Here is a 21,038-nt window from a genome sequence, read left to right on the forward strand (position 1 = left end):
GGTTTGTTTACCTAATGGGCAAATTTTGTCGCTAAAAATGTCTAGAAGTTACAATTCACGGTGTGAACTACAACAAACTTAAGACCGGCCAGAATTGTGTTAAGGGCAGCCATTGTTGAACTTTCCTTCTAGTGTTAAACTCACTAATAAATTTTGAGCTAGTCAAAATGATCTTAAAAATTCACAGGCTTAGTCAAAACTCGACAAAGGTTACTAAGAGAGGATGGGATGTTCAAACAGTTAGCTGTCGTTGCAGTCAAGCAAGGCACACGGACGAGGAGAAAGGGTCAAGCACAGACAACACAATGCAGAACGATCCTATCACCTCGTTTGTATGTCAAACCGCTGAGAACTGCGATAACGTATTAACAGCTCTTACATTACCCATTGTAACTAAGAAAATTAACAAAGAAGGAGGACCTTGCGTTTCACAGCCCAGCATTCTGCAGTCCTGCATGGTTGAGGACAAGTCTCCCGAGCCCTTGCAAGTTTTCTGTCTGTGAGCAAAAAGCTTGCCGTGAGACAATTCCTAGCAGATTTTTTGCTCACATATTCTAGAAAGAACGTTATATACATATAGGTTACGGCTCATAGCGTTTTCAAAGACCGAAGTTTTTACTTTTCCACGGCCAAAACAATATGCAGCCTCAAACAGTTTCTCTAGGCATCAAAAAACCATATTCGACTTTCTTATAAAAAAATAAAAGCTTTTCATAGCACTTCTCTCGATAAAGTGTACTGTTAAGTTGGATTTGACAGCCTGCGTTTTGTTCACACGCTGTGGAAAATTCGACTGTTGGTTTTACTCAGTAAATCTAGAATAACCACAATTGAAGAGTGCTTGCATAATTTACATTTTTAATTCACTATAATCTTCAACGATGAAGGCAAAATGTTTAACACAGAGTAGGCAGGCAAAGGTTTTAAATTTGCAAATTTAAAACCGTCATATTCCATCATCGTGTAGTTGCTGGATCGATCCACAATCTGATTCAAGCTGGGATAAAAAATATGAATACAAGTTACAGTCAAACATTGTGGATATTAACGTCATGACAACACAAGGAGAAACCAGCCAAGGTAATTACATAAACTTTTACACTCTAAACTCAAAACAAAGTACTTTCAAGTATGCAAACATTTAATCCAATACCAGACGACCCAATGATAATGTTTTACAGACTTTTATTAAATTTATTTTCCAGCGCCTAATTAGGAATATCACAGAACTGAAAGTCGAGGAGTGTTCGTGGTAGCTGCGTAATTATTTTTCTTGTTATAGATCCGTACTGAAAAGTTCGTTTAAAAGCCCAGGCGCTTTGGTTGCTAAAGAAAGAGCTTTTACTGGAAACAGCGCTTATATGTAGGTAAAACAAACTTTTGTATCAGACACATGCACTATATATTATTATGAAGCGGGGAAAGCTTAGCACGCAAAGCAAGAAATCTGTTTCAGTGAGTCAGGTTATATCTCATCATTGTATTTTTAACCACAGTGATACAATTTCTCATAATACCTGAGGCGGGAAACTAAGCTTTGCAACCACTTGTCTCGCACATGACCTTGTTGCAGTCTCTGTAAGTTTCACAGTCGTGTAGCCAGTTCTTCTGATTGTAGAATGTTTTGTCCATGCAGAATCTCATTATTTCTCTTTCCATGTATTCCGCCGGATTGGCAGATTTCACGACCAATACACACACAGGATCCGCTTCATAGCAAGGCTTGTTCTGAGTATGGGCTTCGCAGTCACTGTCAGCATTTTCTCCCCAAGTAAAGCAAATTGGGCAAAAAAATGGTTTCCCTATGTAAACATCAGAAATTAAAAAAACATTTATTTGACGAAAGAGAAATTAACAACAGAGAGGCTAAGCATGACGTTTACGGCAAACGGCAAACGGCAAAAATCGAACTTTTGGTGTCTGAATGTAGCCGTTTGTACAATTTAGGAAAATTGTTTGCATTTACTGTGATAAAGGGATTTTTTCCTATTTTTCGACTGGCTTTATTTAAGTGCTAAAGAAAAAGCGAGCAAAATCAGAATTATTTTTGCCGTTTGCCGTTTGCCGTTTGCCGTTTGCCGTTTGCCGTTTGCCGTTTGCCGTAAACGTCATGCTAAAACCTCTCTAATTTTATGTAGCTTGTAAGATTCTTGTAACGCAAATTAAACATCTCCCAGCTTCGGGTCGGGGATCATTTCATGTCATCTGCGTATATCACTGCATGGCTTCTTACATTAATGTATCGCCAAGCTTTTCTCCATTTTTTATCCAGCGAAAGTATGATAAAAAAATCAGCCGCGTCATGCGGGTAGAGCACGCGCTCAGTTCGAGCGCAACGTTATGATTGACAGCCAAAAATATAAGTTAGATTCCAATCTTAATGGCGTCACCGGTAGAAAACTTCTCCGGTGACTTGGGGCAAGTCTAAGTAATCCTATGAATGGTAGTACAATAAATGATTTAATTTACCCTGCGAGCCATAAGCGAGACATCTAGTCTGTGATGTAGGCTAACTGTATTTGATCGTTGTATTTTACCTGGAAAGCGGAATTCAGCTCTACAACCAGATGTGTCGCACATCACCACGTTGAAGCTCCCCCTAAACTCAGTTTGACAATCGATTTTCATATAGTTGTAAACCCGCCTGTTAGTGCAGAATCGTTCTACAATTTTCAATGGCATATCGGGGTTGGGGCTCGTGTAGTTCCTCAGCACACAGACCGGATCCTGTTCCAGGCAAGGCTTGTACTCAATGTTAGCTTCACATTCACTGTATGCGTTGTCTCCCTCAGCTTGGCAAACTGGACACATGAATGGCGCTGATATAATGAGAGAAAATTTAGACGTAATCCATCAAGAAATGTAATATTAATTTGAGTTGGACAAAAATCGAATACCAAGGTTATTTTTTAAAAAAAACGTGCAAATTGGCGTTTGTCATGTCGCCATCTTATTAGTATTCAGCACATGAAATTGCTCCCTACCTTACCCATACTACCTTTCGGACTTGTATGGTTCACGTTTGTGCCTTTTTTCTGACAACTTTATTCTTAGATCTTAACTTGAACCAGTTCAAGATTCCTTTGATTCAACCTCCTCAGCTTATTATTATTATTATTATTATTATTATTATTATTATTATTATTATTATTATTATTATTATTATTATTATTATTATTATTATTATTATTACCTTTTTCACTCTGGACAAGGCCAAAAGTTGTGCAGGCAGCGAACACAAAAATCCCCAAATACATCATCTTCTTGTCACAGTACCTGACGTTAAATATTATGGAATAAGATTAACTTTATTTCGTCAACAAAGAAATCCCAACCTGAACGTGCTTTCTTCCGTGACGCGTGCTGCCACATGGTGGGTGGCACGTACCGCGTGGGTGACGCGTGCTGCCACATGTGGCAGATGACAAGTGTCGCGTGGGTGACGCGTCACGCGGGTGAATGACACGTACCGCGTGGGTGACGCGTGCTGCCACATGTGGCGGATGACACGTGTCGCATGGGTGACGCTTCACGCGGGTGGGTGGCACGTACCGTTTGGGTGACACCTGCAGCGATGAGTTTTTTTTTCGGGAGAGTGAGGCAGGGCTGTTTAGAAAGAATAACGATTTTTCCTCCTTTGGCTGTAGAAATTCCATAGACGCATGGCTTAAAAACATTGAAAGTCCACGAAAAGCTTGGAATCCCTTGTAAAAAGTGTAGTTTTAGTCACACTGTTCACAATTACTTAAAACATTTACTCAAAAGTAATTGTTTTATTTTAAAGGAGAGCCAAATGTAGTAGTTGTAAATATTAGGTGAAAAAATTGTTTTACCAAATTTTCAAAATCCCAGTCCCGGTTCAATTGTTTTTTTCTGACTGGGATTTCCATTCCCAGTGATCCAAATCCCATTTTTCCCAGTGACACTTTGCCCAGATCCCAGTTCCCATTTTACCCCCTCAGGAACCTCTGAATAATGTAGGCTTCTTTGCTGCTTAGTAGCGTTTTCGCTTTTACGAAGAATGGTGAACCATCAGAATATTGATTTCAAACTCAGAACGCGCTTCTTCGAGATTAGTTGGGCTCAGTACGATTCAGTATTTTGGAGTTTCGATTGCTGCCAGATAGAAGTTTCGGCGTAAAATTTCAAAAGAGGAATAGCAATCTTTTGAAAGACGTACATGACTTTCAAACTAAACGTATTTTGAATAAATTTTTAGATCCGTCTGTTGGCCTTCAGGTGGTGGCAAACGAGGATACAATATTAATGTTGCGGATACAATGCTGCGTACACAAATGTTTCCCTGTTTGCTAGCACGGGTAACATTTGTCGCGGACACAAAATTTGTATCCGAGACACAAAAAATGTTTCTGATTTTCCATAAACATTTTGTGTCCACAACAAATGTTTCCCCGTTTGCGCGGCACGGACACAAAACGTTTGTTTTGTGTGTCGCTCGTTTGCCCATCCAAGAGACATCACAAACAATAATGTGTCCGCAACAATGTGTGCTCCTTTGCCACCGCCTTTACACGAAGATATATAACGATCTGAACTAGAAAAATAAGGCCATATATCATTCGCCCTGAACATTACAAAAAACCGCCTGGAAACTTGTTGTGTCGTGTTGATAATGAAGAAACATAAGGCCTTAGCATTTGTGGAAAGAAGTGTCTTCTCCCTGCTCAATTTTCGTATTCGTTTAAGGGATCTCGTTGGTATATATTATAGGGGGTTTAGGGGGGGGGAGCGGATTTAAAATGATGATATAGAAACGCCCGATAAACGATAAACTGTGACAAACAGCTTCAGTTGGATTTTATACAAACTGCAAGCAATAACGGAATTGTGAAAATTATTAAATAACAGCCGCTTCCACTCGTTCAGATAATCTAGCCCAAAAAATGTAGAGAATTTATTTGGGGTTTTGATTTTCTGCGTGCAATTTACGGGTATTATGTTATCCTTTCTCAAAACGAACAAGAGTGTGATTCAGCAATGAAATATAAAACTTCTATACTTGCTTAGCATAGGTATACAGAAAAGTGGGCGAATTAATCACGTACAAGCAAGTTAACATGATTCCTAGGCAGTAGCTATCAAAATATAACTTACTGTATTGAAGTCTTCCCAATCCAAGTTTTCTTGATTTATTGCACTCTTCAGCGAAGCCAAACCTTCGTTTCAAATAAGGTTTCTGTGGAGAACGGAATGTGATCGGGGCGTTATGAATACGCAATGGAGGGCTTAAAAGCTCATGTTTTTTCTTCCCAGACGTACTGGCGTCGGTGTAACTTGGTAACGGCGCATGCCTAGTTAAAATTAATCCAGCGGGTTGGCTTCTGTAACATTCGATTACCTCATGAAAAATATATCTGCACTGGAATATTCTTGTCCAGTTTTCTTGATTTAGTGCACTCTTCCGCGAAGTCAAACCTCGGTTTCAAGTTAAGTTTCTGTGGAGAACCGTATGTGAACGGGGCTTGCTGTTCTTAAGAGGATCTAATAATGAATATGCAATGGACAGCTTAAAAGCTCATGTTTTTACTTCCCAGACATACTGGCGTCAGTGTAACTTGGTAACAGCGCATGCCTAGTTGCATTTATCCAGTGGATGGGCTTCCGGAGCATTTAATTACCTCATGAAAATATGTCTGCACTGGAATATTCTCGTTCAGCTTTCTTGATTTAGTGCACTCTTCCGTGAAGCAAAACCTTCATTTTAAGCTAGGTTTCGGTGGAGAACCGAATGTGATCGGCGCTTGCTGTTTCTTAAAAGTGCAAAATTACGAATATGTAATGGCCAGCTTAAAAGGTCATGTTTTATTTTCCCAGACATACTGGCTAGTTGCATTTAGTTGCATTTATCCAGTGGTTTCAAGTTCATTTATCATTGCATTTATATATTTATATATTCCATTCCAAACTCGAATTCTGGTTCTTGCAACTCGCCACGGTTGCCCATTGGCCATTGATTAGAGCAACGAACAGATCACGTTTTTGACAGTCATTTCCCACTCTTATCATTAGAATGTGCGGTCGCGTTAGAGTTTCTGACGAGATAATTTCAATTTGCACTGCACTGTATGCATGTGTATACTGAAGCGCTGAAAAATAAGTAAACTATCAATTATAAACTTGGCAAGATAAATATTCAATCGACCCCGATAACTCTAAACCCCGCTAACTCGAACTGTTTTTCTTTGCCCTTCAGAGTTCGAGTTACCGGGGGTCTACTGTATGTGGTCTTTGGAAAATGATCCTCTTATCCTTCCAGAAACGACTGCATTGAAAGCATTGCTTCTGTGGTCATGACATCGCACTTTTAGGGCAATTATTTGCATGAAAACATTTCTCGATTTTCAACTCAGTCGGTTTCATATTCTATTTTATCTTTTCTATCTTCAGTTAATTAGCAGTTTTTAAGCTCCAGCGAAAGCCAGTTGAGTGCCTTTTTACTTATAAAAGTACGTCCCAATTCATTACTAAAGAATTGCATTTGTTTGACATGACCAATTAGTAGGGAAAATAATCGCTACTGTGAAAGAATAAGTTTTTATCTAGTGACAGAAAGAGGCAATTCCCAATTTATAACCAACCCCTGCCATTTTAGATTACAAACATTACCAAAAACTTGGTTAAAATTTCTAGATATTTAGCTCGACGACATTTTTTATGAGGTAATTAAATGTTAACCCACCCTGGATAAATGCAACTAGCCAGTATGTCTGGGAAAATAAAACATGACCTTTTAAGCTGGCCATTACATATTCGTAATTTTGCACTTTTAAGAAACAGCAAGCGCCGATCACATTCGGTTCTCCACCGAAACCTAGCTTAAAATGAAGGTTTTGCTTCACGGAAGAGTGCACTAAATCAAGAAAGCTGAACGAGAATATTCCAGTGCAGACATATTTTCATGAGGTAATTAAATGCTCCGGAAGCCCATCCACTGGATAAATGCAACTAGGATAAATGCAATGATAATGAACTTGAAGATAAAATAGAATATGAAACCGACTGAGTTGAAAATCGAGAAATGTTTTCATGCAAATAATTGCCCTAAAAGTGCGATGTCATGACCACAGAAGCAATGCTTTCAATGCAGTCGTTTCTGGAAGGATAAGAGGATCATTTTCCAAAGACCACATACAGTAGACCCCCGGTAACTCGAACTCTGAAGGGCAAAGAAAAACAGTTCGAGTTAGCGGGGTTTAGAGTTATCGGGATCGATTGAATATTTATCTTGCCAAGTTTATAATTGATAGTTTACTTATTTTTCAGCGCGTCAGTATACACATGCATACAGTGCAGTGCAAATTGAAATTATCTCGTCAGAAACTCTAACGCGACCGCACATTCTTATGATAAGAGTGGGAAATGACTGTCAAAAACGTGATCTGTTCGTTGCTCTAATCAATGGCCAATGGGCAACCGTGGCGAGTTGCAAGAACCAGAATTCGAGTTTCGAGGTAAATTTTACCCAAATTCTGATCAAGGGAAACGAAATTTAGTTCGAGTTAGCTGTGTTTTCGAGTTATCCGAGTTCGAGTTAACCGAGTTTAAATGACTGAAAAGTAAGGTCAAATCCAAGGGAAATGGAAGTTAGTTCGAGTTAGCGGCGCGGTGTGTTCGAGTTATCCGAGGTCGAGTTACCGGGGTTCTACTGTATTTATAGCTTCAGCGATCGACACGTTTATGATAATTGGTTCCGTGAACAACTGTTACAAAGGCCTATTCCGCTTCACAGTTTCCGCGCCTTATTTTCTACAACAGGTTTAATTTTCAATTACGTGCGATGATTTTTTAAGCTAAACTGAGAAGGACATAACAGCCCATTTTCTGGAGGTGCGGTGGGTCAAAATTGTCATTTAGTTTAATCCAGTAGATCTGATACAAACATAACTGAACACTCTTTAATTCCTTGATTTGCTTTCTTTATTGTGTCTTAACATGACTGAACACTCTTTAATTCCTTGATTTGCCTTCTTTTTTGTTGCTTAACGTCAATGATGGAGGCAAAATGTTTAACTTAACATATATTCTAATATAAGGCTCAAAGTTAACGTTTAGAACCGCCATATGCCATCACTGGACAGTTGCTGATTTAAGCTGATTTAAGCTATGATAAAAAGAGAAAATGAATAAATTATCTCGTACTATTACTCGTGGGTCAAAATTGTCATTTAGTTTAATCCAGTAGATCTGATACAAACATAACTGAACACTCTTTAATTCCTTGATTTGCTTTCTTTATTGTGTCTTAACATGACTGAACACTCTTTAATTCCTTGATTTGCCTTCTTTTTTGTTGCTTAACGTCAATGATGGAGGCAAAATGTTTAACTTAACATATATTCTAATATAAGGCTCAAAGTTAACGTTTAGAACCGCCATATGCCATCACTGAACAGTTGCTGATTTAAGCTATGATAAAAAGAGAAAATGAATAAATTATCTCGTACTCATTATTTCATCTCATCTCATCTCATCTCATCTCATCTCATCTCATCTCATCTCATCTCATCTCATCTCATCTCATCTCATCTCATCTCATCTCATCTCATCTCATCTCATCTCATCTCATCTCATCTCATCTCATCTCATCTCATCTCATCTTATCTCATCTCATTTAATCTCATCTTATCTTAATACCTGAAGTGGGGAACTCCGCTTTGCAACCACTTGTGTCGCACATTATTATGCTGCAGTATCCGGTAGTTTCACAAAATTTTTTCCTGTCATTGAAATAAGTTTTGTCGATGCAAACTCTTGCTTTCATTGTGGGCGTGTCTTGCTTGTTCACGAGCAGTGCACATACTGGATCCTTTTCAAAGCAATCATAGTTCTCAATGTTGGCTTCACATTCGCTGTCAGCGTTTTCTCCCGTAGCATAACAAATTGGGCAAGTATGTGGTGCCTCTATAATAAGCATTGAAAAAAATGAGGTAGTTAGCCAAGCCGCTTTAAGGAAAATACTTATCATTTTACCAGTAATTTAGTGGGTAGGTCTCAACCTAACCGGCGATGATCATGAGGCGCCCCCCCCCCCCCCCCCCCTCTATTCTCTCGCTTTGGTTTCTTCATGACTGAGGTGGCGGTGGCAAAAAAAAGAAGGCACGATAGGAGCAAAGCACAATCACTGAACTGAAGAAAGAGGCTCTTAGAGTAACAAGATGCTTATTAGAGCGACGGAAGCGAGCTTAATCTGTTTTAGCAGGCTTACTGTCCCATGTGATCGTTGTAGTCCAGGGGCGTTCCTGCCTTTACGCGAAAAACGCAATTGCGTACCAGAATTTTCCAGATTTTTTTTTACATTTAATAGACATTAATATAGAGAAAAAGTCGTCTAGTTTTTCTACCCATAGTGATGTTTTTCTCTGAACTTTTGTCTGTACCTAAAACGTAAAATTTTGACAAGGTGCCACTCAAGTGGCGATTCAAGATTTAATTCCATTCAACTTCACATTATTGTGTAAAGATCTGTTAACTTGCAGAAGAATCCAAATATGGTAACAAGGAACTTGAAGTTTGTGTTAAATCTTACAAGAAGTGGTCACGTGTGACATAGGTTGGCATTTGAGAAAATGAAAAAAAAAAATTCTGTCTAAAATTTTCTCTGCTTTTCTGTCAACGTTTTCTTTTTCCTTTTTCTTCCTTTTTTGGTCTGTATCTGTTGTATTGATAATACGGCAGTCTCTAATATCTATCTGTGTCAAATTAAAGTAATTCTGACTGGCCGAATTACAATATATTATTATACCCAAACGAGCCTTCTTACAATGCCAGTGTCCACCAGAGCGGCCATTTAATTAGTATCATGAGAAGAGCTCAAGTCAAGACCTACATGCATAACACGCACTCTAATGTTATAATACTATGATGTAATATATAGCCAATTAATTGGTTTTCTGGTTGAGCCAAGTTAAGGTAAAGTCTAGAGTTTATATCTTGATTTGACAAACCCTTTTCAGTTCAGAATGTATAAAAAATAACGAAACAAATAAATTCCGCCCTAAAAGCTCGTGTATACAGCGCTCGTATCATCCCTTAGAAGTGAAATTTCATCTAATACTGACTTATTGCGTACTACTATAAACTGCCTAGGAACGCCCCTGTATTCTATTTCAATCCATACAAAAAGTAATTCAGAATACCTGAAGTGGGGAATTCAGCTTTGCAACCACTTGTCTCGCACATTGCATGACGCAGCCAATCCACCTTTCCGAAGTTTGGCATGACACCAGATCGGCGTTGTAGGCTTCTCGGGTGCGGCAGTATCGCATTGTATAGTATGGAGCCAAGGACTCGCTGTAAAATACACAGACCGGATCCTTTACAAGCAAGGCTTCCAAGCAAGGCTTGTACTCATTATTGGCTTATCACTCATTGCGTTTTTCCCCTCAGCATAACAAGTTGGGCACATAATTGGTGCTGATATAATGAGAAATAATAAATTCTTTACCATAGAATCAATGTTACCACGGTACATTTCCAAACATATCATCTTACAGTAAAGCCGGGAAATATTAATCACGCTATGGTGAATCTTTCGAATCCACTGCATGGAAAAAAAATGGCGGCTGTACATTTAACCACAAAACCTTGCAAACCCTACACAAGCAAAGGGAAGTGAAACAGAAAGGGTCTAGGGTTTGAAGTTTTTAGAGCTTTTCTTTACGTTTTAAGCGTTTTCGCGTACTAGGAATTTTAGGGTAATGTAACAGATTCCATCTTCTTCGGTACGGTGGAATCTGCCAGGACAGTTTCAGTGCACCTTATATGTACAGAGACAAGATTACTAGCCTCAAGCAAGGAGCTAGCATCCATTTTTTCATTTTATTCCAGCCCCTCAGCTTTTTTTAACTACCCTGACACTTAAATAAAGTTATTATTATTATTATTGTTATTATTATTATTATTATTATTATTATTATTATTATTATTATTATTATTATTATTATTATTATTATTAAAGGTACATTGTACCTTTTTATATAGCTTTTTTAATTCTTAGCGGAGCTCCACAGCGGCCCGAAGGGCCGCAGAGCGGAGCCCCATACCCATAGAAAATTCACAGAAATAGGAAAACCATGAACTTGAGTTTTCATGGTCATCATGGCTAGCGGCATGGCTCGCGGGCGCGTACGTACGGCGTCCGTACGGTGTCGCACACTTCAGAAATAGATAAACCCTCATCTATTTGTTACTGGGCATCCAAGTTATGGTCAATTGACAGCTGTCAATACAAGGTATCCGCTGACCAGTATCACGTGATCATATCGCGGGCTCAGGTGTATAACTCATCGAGGTAACCCGTTTTTATAAAGTTGACCGCTGACCGAAAAATGGTTTTTCTATTGGATTGCGGGCTCATTAACTATTTTTTATGCCTACGGTCAGTGAATTCAGATATTTTAATAAAGGGCAAAGTAAATTACCGGGGAGCTCCGCTTTTAGGCTTGGCTAAATCTATTTAATAATCCTTTTTATCGGTGCTTGTATTTTTAATGATTGCGTGAAATAAATTTAAAAATAAACAAATATTATTATTATTATTATTATTATTATTATTATTATTATTATTATTATTAGAAGTGAAACCGGTAAAAGCAATATATAATTATATATCCCATAGAAAACAGGTTTAAATGTGAAAATAGATTAGTGTGTATCAATCAGATTAATCTGCAGCTTACTTGCCTACATTCTGCAGTTCCAGAAAATATCCATACCCACCCCAATGGTCATTGGGAATTCCCAGGGGGATGGGGGTCTCAATAGTTTAAAAGAAATTATGAAGCTAAACTGGAAATCCCAGGGGGTGGGAGGGTCCAAACCAAAAAACCATCCTTGGGGGAGGTACAAGTATGGATATTTTATGAAACCACTCCCTGTGGGACCAAGCCTGTGCTGCAAAAAAAACTTGACACATTAACCTGGAGTAACATTTATGGTCTGCCATAATAATAATGTAAATTTTCCATTCTATTTCATTATTTTTGCATGTTTTTATTGAAACAAAAAAAAATTGTCATGAACCTCAGAATGGTTTTAAAACTTACATGTAATTGTCAGCATTTACATGTAGCCTTATTGGGTTCTGTGATGTTCATATTATATAAAGAGCCATAAATGTCACTAAAGTATATTCAGGTTTAAACTGGCAACATGTGGGAATCAATCATGTGACAATTTTATTACATTGACACAGTGTGTATTTTTGAGTTCATTTTGACTTACAGGAATGCCCTTCCAAAGTCTTCAAGTCACCTGTAAATAGAAACAAAACAAACAAAAAACTATTTTTTTTTATGAAATTGCTATTTTCCAGCATGCAGACTGTATATCAAAATTAAATAGCCTTTTTCAGTGTGTGAAAAAAACCGGCTGCTTTGGGTTTCTGGAAAACCCGAATAGCAAATAGCGAATAGTTGCGAATAGCGAATAGTACGAATAGTGCGAATAGTCGACGCGAATAGTGACGAATAGTGACGAATAGTCGCAAATAGTGACGAATAGTGACGAATAGTCGCGAATAGTGACAAATAGTCGTTGAATTATCGCGAATATTGACGAATAGTCGTAAAATAGTCGCTGTGAATAAGCCTGCAGGGTTTCTACAAAATTTACCGCCACATGCACAGAGCAATCTAGAAGTTCAAGCAAATAATACATCATATGCTTGTCCGCTCACTCTAACAGAGAGTGCAAGTCAAGATGTAACTATATGAATACTTTTATTGATCAATTAAGTCTATATCTCAATGCCGACCGACCATAAACTGTATTTACTCACACTTCATTCTCATGAATCGCGATCCAAGGCACGTTCTATCAGCAAAACAATAAAAATACAAATGAGAGAAAAGTGTTCTGTAATTATTATTAGTTTATCGATGTGAAAAGACAATAGAAATTGTGTTATAAAAAAACAACAACGCCAAACCCAGTCTCTTTCGCAACCGTTGTTTAGACTCGTCACGCAACGCTTGCTTGCATTAACTTTATTCCCTTTTCTTTTCTGGACTCTGCCTGGGGCTGTCGATCACCGGCAAGAAAACAAAAAACACAATAATAAGCGAACGAATACGCTTTTTCAACGGTATAAAAGATAAGAAATTCCGTTTACTATTTATAACTTATCTCCTACCAAGCATCCATTTTATCGGGAAAATCTCACGTTGTTGCGAGGTATGGGGAACTACGTCTCTAATTCGTCACTATTCGCGACTATTCGACGACTATTCGTCACTATTCGTCACTATTCGCGACTATTCGTCACTATTCGCGACTATTCACACTATTCGTACTATTCGCTATTCGCGACTATTCGCTATTCGGGTTTTCCAGACACCCGGCTGCTTTTATGTTGGGCTAGTGGGTCCAATATTTTTTTCCACTTGCTAGATAGCCAAATGACATTTATGGATTTTAATTTTTTGTTGTGCTTGTTTCGAAAGAAACATGGGACTTTGGTTAAGCTTATATGTAATGGTTTCACTTTGCCCAGTCTGGATCATGAAAAGAAGAAATCAATTTTCTTTGCACACCTCCTTTCATTAAGTATTGCAGAAACTGAATTTCATGTATTAAAAAAGAGCCATTCCGCTATAAATAAGTAGGATATTGGTTAGTCTAAAAAGCTTCCTGGTTAGCCTAAGGCTAAGCAGTACTCCAGGTTAGCCTGAGTATAGTTAGCTGAGGTGGCTTGAGGTTATGATATTAATTTTATTTAAGTTAGGTATTTCTGACTTGTATGGCACTTATGTGTCATGAAACATGCAAGCCATGCAAGCCATGCAAGCCATTACAGTTAGCCTACATAGGATTCCGGTTAGCCTACATAGTACTCTGGTTAGCCTTAAAAGCACTTTGGTTGCCAAAGGATACATCATGTTGCTTGCAGTTAGCTTTATATTGGGATTAGAGTTTTCTGGCTTGCTTAAGTTTAAGGCCTGACAAATTTTTATATTGCTACTTTAAAATGCTACTGAAGGTCATCCAACAACTGAAAATACAGGCCTTAAAAATGTCAAACAGATTTTTTATAAAGTAGACAAATGTCTGGTCAAAAAGCAGATCTTAAATGCCTCAGGTAATGAATGTGTGTAGAGAGAACTGGAAGGAAATTGCTAGAATTGACTGTCACATTAATATGTGTAAAACTAAGAGATCAACAACTACCTGTAGTGAACTTGTTACAATCCATAGTTTCACTCACTGAACAGTAATCCAAAATGTTCTGTCAAAACATTAGGCATTTTATTAGTCCCAAAAATTACCTGTAGACCACAAAATGCAAAGGAAAGGTAATATATATACAATACAACATCATGGGAAGAAGAAATATTAAGTTAAGAAATGGTCTCAGATATTAAACTTGCCCAAAGAGGCATTCCAAAACGTGAGTAGACTGTTTAATTGAAGTCTAGATTAGCTACCAGGTTGACTGCAAGAAGTCTGTAGTCTAACTTTAAAAAATAGAGATCACACTGAGCTGAAATGTTTCTTCCAATTTCAAAGGGAACACATCAAATTTTCCTGACTTAATTTTTCTTTGCAGCCTAGAATGGCCACTTGTTCAATATTTTGAGAAACATTTCCGCACGTATAAATAATGAAAGGATGCAATTCTTATTAATTTGAAAAACAGTAGCTTAAAATTCAGACGACGAACATAAATAAACAGTTGCATGCCTCGACGAAATGACTGCCATTTAATACTATCACCTCGTTCGAATCTCACTATCTATTCTTTTAAATTACGCCTAGCCCGGCTTTAATTCCAGTAAGCTAAATTAATAATCATGAGAAACGTCGAAGACATCAGCTTTTACCAGTCTAAAAAAATCATTGTTCAATGAGAAACGCTCACCTGCCTGTAAGTTTCTGTTACCCACGTTTTCGCACGTTTCTACTCATTCCATATTTTTCTTTATCGGGAATACAAATGAAGGAGGTGATGTTTTATTCCAAATGCAAATGGTCGTTGCGTAGGAAGCCAACAAACTTTTCCATTGTATTTTTTACTGCCGTACTTTTTCAGAAAAGAGTAATAATGGCCATTTTTAAAAACACTTTTTTAAAAACTACAACTTCGTTTAAAAATATCCTAAGAGAAAGGTTCTAGTAAAGTTTCCAAGCGAATTTAAAAATGTGATCCGTTCTGGTCACGTGACCGATGACGTCATAACAATGAGATTGATTAAAAAGTACTTAACATATAAGTATCTAACAACATGTACTTTCTTGTTACCTCACATTTAATGCAACGCCAGATACGTACTTGTACCCAGACTCCCATTTTTTGAAAATTGTACAGAGCCCCCTTTATATCTATATTTTGTTCGGTACCTCGGCAGTCCAAAATGCCTCACACCAATGTGCTTCAAACTGCAATGACTGTTTTTTCAGTAACAAACTATTTTCGTCACAGTGAGCAAATACGAACTTCTGAGCAAAGTCACGTGACTAATGACGTCATTGACATGCGACTTATACAAGAAGTACTTTATGGTAAGGGATATTTCTAAACGACGTACTACTCCTACTGACTTCAAACGGACCAAGTTATTTGGCATTGACGATTTTTCAGTTGCAAAGGATTTTGGAAAGGTTTTTATTATAATTATATATTACTTTTATAATTATTATAATAATAATAATTTGTAATGTATGCTCAAATTTAAGTCAGAATGTATTTTTAGCCATTGTAAATATTTTAGAAATAGAGAAATAAAAAATTATTTGTCATTATAAAAGTAATGCAAGCAGCGAATAGAAAAATCCCCAAATACAGCATCATCTCGTCACGGTACCTGACATTTAGTAAATTGAAATAAGAGATAAAAAAAGAGCGTGATGTTATGAATAGCTGACCAATCACGTTTCCATATGAGTCGTAATAGCCAAATTTCGATATTTTTAAAATTCAGTCTAAATTAAAACAATAGACATCAACACGAGGCTCTGGGGAACAAACCCCACAAACTCTATAGTTTATTCCCCGGAGCCTCGTAATGAGGTCTATTGTTTTAGGCTGAATTTTTAGAACGCTTCTTCGATGTTGGTACTACGGTCAAAACGACGCAGCATTGTCGAGTTAATTTCGATTTTTGTCAGGAGGCTTTGACGCAAACTTACAAAAAAAATAGAAAGGAAAACTTTAAACAAACTGTATGACGTATCTGAAGCAAAACGTGTTCTGTTTTGCTCGCCGATCTTTGCTGTCCTTAAAGCAAACCACGACGGCATCTAACCGTGAACGAGAACGTCACCAAACAAAAGGTTTATTACCGTGCACGTGCGTTCTAAATCCTTGTCCATTTCTTGGCCGTTCTCTGCGTAAAAACAACATGAAATGTGCAGAACGTGAACAACGACGGCTAAATTTCCGTATTTCTATTTGGGGATGAACTCTTTCCTTACATATCCAGCTGGAGCTAGCTAGTTCCTAAACCAATAGATACACTGAGAACATCTGGATAATTGCTAGATTCACAGCTCGAGTAAAATATATATATGTTATTTGCCGGCCGGGAGGTCCGTATTGGGAAAAACTGTACCCGAGGTCTTGAGTACGGCCCGAGGCCGCAGGCCGAGGGCCGTGCTCAAGACCGAGGGTACAGTTTTTCCCAATACGGACCGACCTAGGCCGGCAAATAACGTTTTTATTTTTTTTTTTTTCTACTTTAATTTATTTGGAAAAGAAACCAAGGAAAAATGAGTCGCAAAATCTTTGTTTTTACGCGCGGATTTGATTTGATTTGATTTGAGTCCGACTTGATCGACGAGCAAGGATGAAGAATGCTGTTTGGCAGTTTGCTATTTAATTCCGAATGAAATAGCTTTACTTAAAATGAACCGTACTCAAAAAACGTTCAGCATATTTAATTTACATTGCAGAGAATCAAGAAAAGCAAATGAAGTCATAAATAAAGCACAAATATGCCGCAAAACTTAACACATTTAAATCGATTTCAGTCGGCTTCCCAAACAATTCTCGATAAATTCTCTTGAAAGAATTTTTGCTCACAGGGTTAAGGCTATTTCTCTGACTCAAAAATACTCTTTGACTGGAAAGCAGTATTTTAATCTATTCACACTTGTACTTGTATTTAACAAATTAATAATCTCTGTACTTTTCCCAGCAGAATTTTATTCTGATAAACAGTTTCATACTGAATGAAATGCGTAGTGTCTACGTACGGCACAATATTGTGATAATTAATTTGTCCGTTTTTAATCAAAGAATCTCATTTCCTTGAATGATGGCAAATAGTTTTCTGCTTTAGCAAAACTTGACAGATAAACAAGGCAGTTAAACTCATAGATAGAGCCTAAAAACCGCGGTGAAGGTTACCGCAATGGCGTGAAAATCATTGCAAAATGCACAAACAACGCGACGGCAAACTACGAACGGTAAACTACAACTCGATTTTGTTGAGAAAGAAATAAATACTCGCCTTTTGAAGAACTTTGAGGCCTTTAATTCCATTGCTTTTTAGTCCTTTCAAATTTACAACGGTTGGTAAACTCGAGTAAACAGCTATTTCGATTTTGGAGAGCAAAACTTTCATGTGTTCGTTCGTCTCGCTACACACTGATTTCGCGCGGAACTGAATCCCGTTCCATTGATTCCCTGCGGCCCGCGTACCGTTGACCGCGGTCAAGATCGTAAAATTCCGCCCGCTCCCGGAACCAATCAGATTGCAGGATTTGGTTCATCTTGCCCGCTCACGCGCTGAGAAAAAAATAAAAATTTATCTTGCACCAGGCGTTGTCCATATGCATGCGGTCGCCGTTGACGGCTTCCTATTTCTGAGCCTATGAAAAATGTATTGCGCCGAGTCGTCAGCGAAGGAACAGAAGCAGCATTTCTACTTCATTGCTCTTTCTATTAGACTGTGAACAGTCTATACTTTCTTCCTGCGATCGTCGAGCAAAATACGAGGTAAAAACTCGCAAGAACAAAAAAAGGAAATCGCCTTGAGGTAATGCGAATTAATTTAAAGCGATAAAATTAAAAACAGCAAAAATACTAGTCACTCATGTATGGAGCTGTCTAACCTGAGAAATCAACTAACAGAAGAAAATTTACGTTAGAAATTTTTCCTGCAGATAATTCTTCTCTGTTTGGTTTTCTTTGAGACGTCAAGTATGTTGCGAGCACCATGTTGCATTTCACGAACGAACACAGACGAACAGAATCTCTTTCAATCACTTTGCATAAGTATACAGAATTGCGGACGATTTAAGGTCGCGCAGGACCCTTGCTCATGAATAAATTCATTAGCCAAATTTCTTGACGGGGTGCTATCTTGTAAAGCTTTAATAGTCCATTTTACAGTTGCCTGCCAAGTGACCAGGCCTTTGAATGGTAGTGAGGCTGGAGGTGACCTTGCATTGATACAAACCTTTCTGCTTTATTATGTAAATGCAAACTAGTTAACATCAGAACAACATGATTAACACAACAAAAGCAGTGAGGTCTGTATCAAAACAAGGTCACCTTCAGCCTCACTTCCATTCAAAGGCCAGGTCACTGAGCAGACAACTGTAAAATGGCCTATTCGCTACATTTTGAACATCGATTCCTCTAAAATTTATCAAGGATATTAAGGGATGATGGAATTACATCATGATTGTCCTTTTACTGAGAGATAACCGTTTATTGTAATGCTACAGGCTCTTAAAAGTTTAACTGCAGATAATGCAATTTTGTGTCCAAGTTTTCGGCTACAACAGCGCACCGAATTAAATGATTGTATAACCTAGAGGTGAATCATAACCTCTTTTGTGTTATGACAAGAGCGAAATTTTCGATTTCAAAAACTGCTAGAAGTTCAGTAATAGCTTCTAAGAGAGAAAAAATGTGAAATTTAAACTTTGAAACGTGCTATCTTCATTTTGAGAACGAAATTTCAAAATTCGCTCTTGTCATAACACAATAGAGTGCACCAAGTTCATGTTCCTCGCGAATCAACTCCTAAAGTTCTATATAGGCGAAGAAAACTTGGACACAAAATTGCAGGTTTTTCTTCTTCCGAAGACCTTCCGAGACAATGTTTACAACCGACTTGTGCTATATTCGCAGCTGTGAATCTAATTATGATAATTCGCTTTGTTTCAGCGCACGGTACGCAAAGCTGAGAACAATACCGTCTAATTACTTGTACAAAAAAATTTAAGAAAAACATTGTCATGAATATTTCGTTTGTTGTCGGCTTCAGTCGTCGCAGTTCGTGCATACTCTTTAAATAAATACATACATAATGATTTCAAGGGTCCTGCGCGACCTTAATCAGCCACCTACTTGTTAATACTGCATTTACTAGTACTAGAATACGATGGTTGCACAAAGTTTACACGACTTACCTCGTTCTCGTTCAGTTTTTCAATTTAAGTCGCTTTTCCGCTAAGCCAAGCCTTTGTTTCAAGTCAGGTTTATGTAGAGAACTGGGTGTGATCTGTACTTGCTGTCCTCTAAGACGATCTAATTAGTGTACCGATAAAATATGAAATGGATAGCTCAAAATTGAGATAAGTGCTGTAAAAGCTCATGTCAAAACTTCCCTGACATGCTGGCGCCAGAAAGGCTCTGAAGGCCAATTATCATCGCTGCATTTCTAAACTAAACTTTAATAAAGTTTACAACCATGAAAATAACCCTAAAATTTTGCAATTTTAGAGAAAATAAGAGGTATTGATCACGCAGATTAGTTTGGAAATTAGTCTGAGCGTTGAGAACTTCTTTGACGGAACTTGACTTCCAAGAAAGCATAGCGTGATAGTTAAAAACCACGTGGTAAATAAGGAAAACAAATAATGTCAAACTCAGGCAACGTTTTTAATCCAACACCTTGTCTAATAATATCAAAAAGGTGCGCCCATTAATTGTTTACTCATGTTTCGTTATATGTAACAACCGATAACATCAACTTTTTATGTGAAATTACTTTTTCGTGTAAGTTATTAATTAAGATAGCTTCTTTTGAAAAATTAGCGAGAAGTTGCTTATTAAAAGGAATATTAAATATCGACGGTCGATACTTGATTCTAGCAGGGATTATTTTAAGGAAATTTCTGACAAAACGGCGTTGTTAAACTGAAACCAATTTTTCCAGCTAGGAATTTTAAAATGCTATTTACTTAAGCCAAAATAAGGCACGAAATTCTGTGCTTTAAAATGCCCTGAGTTTATAACAATAAAATATAAAATACTATTCCCGTGAAAACCCGGCAATCATTTCGTAAGGGTACACAGCTGAGAATTAATGTTGAGATGTAAAGTCTCTATATACCTAGTCTTGCTGATGCAGAAGAACTCGGAAATATCGCATGAGCAGAAACGTGATGGTTAAAAACCACCAATTTTTGACAGACCACCGTTGTCAAATAAACACATTTTTCCAGCTAGGAATTTTAAAATGCAATTTACTTAAACCAGAATAAGGCACGAAACCAATATCTGCTGCCTTCTGTTCTTTGAGATGCCCCGCGTTTGTAACAATAAACTAAAATACTATTCCCGTGAAAATCCGGCAATCATTTTGTATGGCTACAGAGCTGAAAAATGATAATAAAAGTGTTGAGCTGTAAGGTCTCTAGACTTGTTGACGCAGTAGAGCTCGGAAATATCGCGTGAGCAAAACGTGATGGTTAAAAACCACGTGGTAAATAAGGAGAACAATCAAATAATGCAACATTTTTACGCAGACATGTTCTCTAATAATATCAAAATAGTGCTGATATGGCGCCCAATGTTTACTCTGTCATGTTTCGTTATCTGTAATAACAAGAAGTACCAATTTATTTTTTGTGAAATGACATTTTTAAATTACAAATTTACCAAAAAAATGGTAAAAATTTCTAGATATTTAGCTCGACGACATTTTTCATGAGGTAATTACATGTTAAGCCCACCCTGGATAAATGCAACTAGCCAGCATGTCTGGGAAAATAAAACGCATGAGCTTTTAAGCTGACCATTTCATATTCATAATTCTGTACTCTAAAGAAACAGCGAGCCTCGA

General features: G+C 37.6%; 2 protein-coding genes across 4 annotated transcripts; both read right to left on the reverse strand.

Annotated features, from left to right (window-relative positions):
* Positions 1-841: 841 nt before the first annotated feature.
* Positions 842-19,474, reverse strand: LOC144665550 (uncharacterized). Of its 2 annotated transcripts, none has more exons than XM_078526792.1 (5): positions 19,381-19,474; positions 3,194-3,276; positions 2,538-2,819; positions 1,518-1,802; positions 842-997 (listed from the first exon to the last, which is right to left on the reverse strand). In XM_078526792.1, the coding sequence occupies exons 2-4, from the start codon at positions 3,258-3,260 to the stop codon at positions 1,531-1,533; spliced, it is 621 nt and encodes a 206-aa protein (XP_078382918.1). In that variant the 5' UTR covers positions 3,261-3,276; positions 19,381-19,474; the 3' UTR covers positions 842-997; positions 1,518-1,530. The 2 variants fall into 2 exon arrangements, with proteins under 2 accessions (XP_078382918.1, XP_078382919.1); XM_078526793.1 differs by lacking the exon at positions 19,381-19,474 and adding an exon at positions 5,116-5,218.
* On the reverse strand, positions 7,929-14,701 carry LOC144665553 (uncharacterized). 2 transcript variants are annotated; one of them, XM_078526805.1, is made up of 5 exons: positions 14,188-14,701; positions 12,244-12,273; positions 10,158-10,434; positions 8,656-8,922; positions 7,929-8,112 (listed from the first exon to the last, which is right to left on the reverse strand). In XM_078526805.1, exons 3-5 carry the CDS (start codon positions 10,237-10,239, stop codon positions 8,108-8,110), a joined length of 354 nt encoding a protein of 117 aa, XP_078382931.1. In that variant the 5' UTR covers positions 10,240-10,434; positions 12,244-12,273; positions 14,188-14,701; the 3' UTR covers positions 7,929-8,107. The 2 variants fall into 2 exon arrangements, with proteins under 2 accessions (XP_078382931.1, XP_078382930.1); XM_078526804.1 differs by lacking the exon at positions 7,929-8,112 and adding an exon at positions 8,242-8,427.
* Positions 19,475-21,038: the final 1,564 nt, after the last annotated feature.

Source organism: Oculina patagonica, chromosome 9, assembly GCF_052425735.1.
Source record: "Oculina patagonica isolate OP01 chromosome 9, crgOcupat, whole genome shotgun sequence".
In the NCBI taxonomy this organism is placed as follows: domain Eukaryota; kingdom Metazoa; phylum Cnidaria; class Anthozoa; order Scleractinia; family Oculinidae; genus Oculina; species Oculina patagonica.